Source organism: Akebia trifoliata, chromosome 2 (genome assembly GCF_017979445.1).
Source record: "Akebia trifoliata isolate Shusen 1 chromosome 2, ASM1797944v1, whole genome shotgun sequence".
Lineage (NCBI taxonomy): Eukaryota > Viridiplantae > Streptophyta > Magnoliopsida > Ranunculales > Lardizabalaceae > Akebia > Akebia trifoliata.
In genome coordinates, this window is record NC_141376.1 from 3,613,284 (window position 1) to 3,618,422 (window position 5,139).

Here is a 5,139-nt window from a genome sequence, read left to right on the forward strand (position 1 = left end):
TTTGTTTTTTGTGTTCGCCTCACAAGGGTTAGGCCCTGTGAGCGATAGTCCTACATCACTTGAGTATCATTACCTTAGGTTATATATAAACTTGGGTCAATCCTTACCTTATAATCCCATTTTGTGAGGATTAGTTTGGCCCATGGGATTCTACTAGCTCAAATGATTTTGCCACAGGCACATGGGACAATTGTTCAAATGCATGCTTCCAACTAGAAATCTTCTGCACACTTAAAGTGAACACCAACAATTCAAGGTATAGGGGACCAGTCCTTTACATCTGTGATGCCATCTTCTTTAAATTTTACATTTTTTACTTTTTTATAATCATATTAAAGTTTTTTTTTCTTGTTTATTTTCAAACTCAAAAGTCAATTTTTTACCCTCAACTACAATAATTTATCTTCTTTCAATTTTCAAATCTAAAGAACAAAAAAGGATTTTTAAAGTTGGAAGACAATGTACTTGCGGAGAAAGACCCTAAAACATCATTTGTATAGTCCCCAAAACTTTCTTCATCTTTTTTATCTCCTAAATTAACTAGAATAACACCCTCCCCACCTTATAATTGTGATTTATGAATCCGAAATTAATAACTAATACTTCAAAAAATATTTTTACAAGCATGGTGTTAATTTGGGAAGGCATACCAGATTTCAATTTCTGGCAAGGCTGGATTTTCATATGGCATTGACAGCTAATTTGGTGGACAGTTGGACAAGCTCAACGTCTCTTCATCTGGAAAGTTTGAGTCCAAATTGCCCTCACTATGATGGAATAAAATAAGTCATACTTTCTCTGATTCTTTCAATTTAGGATAATTGTGATTCCCCCCTCCATGTTTTGGTGAATATTTGAGATACCCCTTTGTTTTCAAAATATTTACATACCCCCTTGACCTCTGTTACTGAGGAAGACTAGTAAAAGGAGATATATACCCTTGAGGACACTTGGACCATTTTCTGTTCGTCTATCAGGGAAGACTAACGTCAAGATGTATTGCATTGGTTTGAAAACATGGAGGGGTTCGTCTAAATCACCCAAAATTTTAAGAAACAAGGGCCTAAGGACTCCCATACAGCAAAATCTTTATTTCCTTCCCCTGTCTAGGCAATCCTCCACCAACTTTAGTTTGCATTAGAATTTAGGCTAATTCATTTGAAAATGTATTAAAATGGTGACTTGTTTAGTGAAGAAACAACCTAACTGGTTTAAGCTGACAGTAACTTGAGAAAACTTTTGTAGTTCAGTATCTCGGTTTAATTGGTGAATCCTATAAAATAAAATGACTTTCAAATCCAAATGATACATTGTCAACACATAATATTTCACCATCAATATGTATAATTTTCATTCATGTTGAGGATTATTATTCATTGTAAAATAATAAAATATAGAAATGTTTAGGATTTTGTAATATTTTAGATCACCTTGAGTCTACTTCTAAGTTCTAACTGAGACCAGGTCGTTTCAAAATTCTTTTGTTGGTCCTGAATCTCAAACGTAAGAACATCATTTTCATATACTTTAGTTTGGACATTAGGGTTGAATAAAATATTCATCCACAAATTGACTACTTGCAATATTAGGTTCTCTACTCAGTAAACACCACCAGTCCCATGTTATTGAATTTTTGTCGAAGTGATGAAGAGTGTGGGGGACTTGACCTGTTTTCAAAGTGATAACAGGGAAATGCACATGGATAGAACTATTCTGAAACTAGAAATTAGTAAGAGATTAATATAATTAAAACCCAAACTTCAAATATAAGTAATTAAAGTCAAGTACATGTTCTAACTTGGTAATATATTGTTTACTAGTTCAATTATATGTCATCTCGATCAACATATACTCATGAGGAGAAGTCTATGAGTGTCATGTAATTAACCTCAAGTTATATATATTCAAGCAAGGCGTAGATCGTTCATGCCAAATTCACCTCCACTCTGAAGATTAGGTTGGCTCTGTTGCAGACGAAAAGCAAACACATGCGAGCCCCCATTGCCTAATCCAAGAACAGATTCGTATTCTCCTTCATGACCAGCCATTGCAAAGTGAGGCTCATCATCTCTCCCTTCCTGAACCCAAAAGAGAATGCCCAATTTTTAAGAATACGAAAAAGAATAAATAAAAGAGATGCTTCTTATCATCTAAAATGAAAGGAAAAAAAAAAAAAAAGTCATGATGAATGCACATGGTTTTGGTATGCAGTTGTGTGGCAAGGGCACAGAACCATAGATCTTTTTCATCGGGATACATGGGAAAAAGATGTGAGGTTCTGTGCCCTTGCCACATTAGCCGCGTACCCAACCGAGTACTTAAACTGCGTGCAATCATCATTATTCAAAAAAATATATCAAAAATATATGAAAAGGACCTTGTACTTAGTTAACAGTAAGAAACACCAATTTCCTTTTAATGTCATATTTTAATATTGTTTTGGTTTAACTTAGTAAAATTTTCCAAAAATTGAATCTCAAGAAACTTACAAATTCACGTAAGAGCTTAGCATGTGTTTCTTCCATATTCTTAAACTGCACCCACAAATAAGATGAAACAAATCCAAATGTTACTTCAATTCGGCAAAAATAATAGAAACAAGGAAAAAAGCCATTATAGCAAAGTTTAGATTAAACTAACCTTTTTCTTGTGTGTCTCAGTCCGAGTAGAGATCACCTGAAACTGTTTTACACAATAATGAAGATTAATCCTTGTTAGCTTACATGATTAAGGACCCAAGGCCACAAAGATTAACGATTATACCATAAAAATTGTTCAAAAGGGTTTTTTGCAAAAACACCTCCAAATCTTCTAATGAAATCAGAAAGGTTCATTTATTTGAATTCGATTGGAAGAGATCCAAGTTCAAAAAATTCACTAGAAATTTGTCCAAAAATCACCAGATGAAGTTTGTAAATGGCAGGAAATCAGAGTTTACAAATATTTAATACTTTAATTGGTGTTTTCTGCATCTACATTTATTTCTTGATCTGTGAGGAGAGAAATATAGTTTTCAAGAACTCACACAGATCCTTGCAAATAAGAACTCTTACCTTTCGATCACGAACAGTCTTCAGTGAACTTTCCATATTTTGCTCAAGACCGCGCAGTTCGTGGATGGTCAAATCGTCCAGATCTTCCCCAATCCTCTGTCTATCAAAGAATTCCTAATTAACTCATCAATACTACAAAAACCCTGCTTAGTTAACCTCATCAAGACTACAGAAACCCTAATTAAAATCATCAAAACTAAAAATAAATCCCCAAATTTATCTTTTTTTTTATACGATTTATGAAAAAAGCCTTGGATTACCTAATTTCTCTCCGGAGTTTATTATTTATCTCCTTCTGCTTGTTCAAGTTATCTTGCATTCTCTGCAAATCCACAGATAAACTCATTCTTAGATCAAAGACGATCAAATTGAGGGAAAACAGAGAGAGAGAGAGAGAGAGAGAGAGATTCACCTCGTAATGAGGTTGCCATATATTGATCCCCGAAACTTTCTGATACTGATCGAATATTTGCTTCGTTCTACAGATCAACAAGAAAATCAAGCTAGATTTCAAGCGATCTGGGGTTTCTAGACAAGAATAACACAATAAACGAAGAAAAAAATCGATCAATCTGCACAGCAGACTTACGTGACTGAAGGACTGATGTATTCTGTAAATTTTCCAGTACTGGAGAACATGATGAGAGAAACCTCAGCATCGCAGAGAACAGTAAGTTCTTGAGCTTTCTTCATGATTCCTGCTCGTCTCTTCGAATATGTAACCTGTCTGCTTGTCGAATTCTCGATTCTCTTAATCTCGATCTTTCCTCTACCCATCTTTTCTTCTCTGCAACTCCACCACCAAATCTGATCTTGATGATGAAGTTACAAGTAAAGATCGTTGATATAAAGAATAAAGGAAGAAGTGACGAAAGATAGAGAGATGGATGGATGGAGAATTCCATTTTCAGTAAAAGCTACGAAAAATTATTGATTCTATAAATGGAAGTGTTTGCAACTGTCGCGATTTACGAAAGACCTGGCAAGTGCTGTTGAACGTTACGTCTTGTCAGTTTAAGATTCGGTCACTATTTATTTCTTGTGAGTTGTCACCCACTATAACTATTTTTCTACGCTAATGTCTTAATCACATTTCTTGGGATCGGAATCATACTCGCTAAGGTGTTCCAAATTCCGATTCGACACAGCCGAGAAAAACGTTTTTAAATGAATTGTATATTGATTGGTTAACAGATTTGAATCTAAAATGGAAAAAAAAAAAAAAAAATAGTTCTTTTTTTCTAATTGAAATCGAATCAAGAGACGTTGCAATAACAAAATCTTATTACATATCTATTGGGATAGGAAACCACACCATCTATACTGATTATGGTTTTAAATCTCATCCAAGATCGAGATGACTCGTCCCATATGTTTTGGTATCATCCACTAATGAGATGGATAGACAAGTCAACTTAGTGGGAAAGATTTTAAACCAGAGTTTATTTTTCTAATTATTTAATGGGACCACTCAAACTTATTGGAAAACTTGGTTGAGATGACTCGGTTTCGTTCATGGATGAGATGAGACGTCAAAATGAGTTTTAAAACCATGATATTGATGTAACTTGAAACACCCTGGATGTTCGAGAAATGCCCCACCCCACTCCATATTCCTCATTTAATTGCATGTGTAAAAGGACTAGGTGTTAGATTATTGAGTCGAGGCTGGAGTGACCTCAAGATTGGAACACATCTTGATGAGAAAAGTGGATAGGAACTATAAATGCTTTTTCACTCGTTTCTCTAACAGACAAAAAACATTTTTGATTCCCATACACTTTCACATCAGGGTGTGCCATGTGAGATCTAATCTTGCGGTGACTTCAACATTATTCTAAATTGTTGCTTTGATTCTCATGGAGGTCTTAACACTCTCAAGATTGGGAAGGGCAATCAAGTAGAGTGTTACATTAGTCACATTGGAAAATAATAGAATGAAGATTGTTTGCATTTCAAAATAAAATACCAAACCATCTAAGGGTTGGTGAGATGACTGAGACCATGAGATTACTTTGGGATCTTGAGTTTGAATCCCTCTTTGGTGGGCAGTCTCTGGGATTTATCCTAAAAATTACTTTGTTAC

At 34.7% G+C, this 5,139-nt stretch overlaps 1 protein-coding gene across 1 annotated transcript; it reads right to left on the reverse strand.

The window, feature by feature from the left end:
- Window positions 1-1,743: 1,743 nt before the first annotated feature.
- On the reverse strand, window positions 1,744-3,939 carry LOC147408860 (agamous-like MADS-box protein TM6). The gene is made up of 7 exons (XM_086422953.1): window positions 3,643-3,939; window positions 3,466-3,532; window positions 3,314-3,375; window positions 3,054-3,153; window positions 2,641-2,682; window positions 2,490-2,534; window positions 1,744-2,078 (listed from the first exon to the last, which is right to left on the reverse strand). Exons 1-7 carry the CDS (start codon window positions 3,828-3,830, stop codon window positions 1,905-1,907), a joined length of 678 nt encoding a protein of 225 aa, XP_086279079.1. The 5' UTR covers window positions 3,831-3,939; the 3' UTR covers window positions 1,744-1,904.
- Window positions 3,940-5,139: the final 1,200 nt, after the last annotated feature.

Excerpts from the sequence above, each read along its gene's own strand:
- LOC147408860 (XM_086422953.1), bottom strand. The coding sequence starts at position 3,830 with ATGGGTAGAGGAAAGATCGAGATTAAGAGAATCGAGAATTCGACAAGC. Across the intron at positions 2,535-2,640 it reads CTGAGACACACAAGAAAAAG|TTTAAGAATATGGAAGAAAC; the intron begins GTTAGTTTAATC and ends TTGTGGGTGCAG. Across the intron at positions 2,079-2,489 it reads CTAAGCTCTTACGTGAATTT|GAAGGGAGAGATGATGAGCC; the intron begins GTAAGTTTCTTG and ends TTTTGGGTTCAG.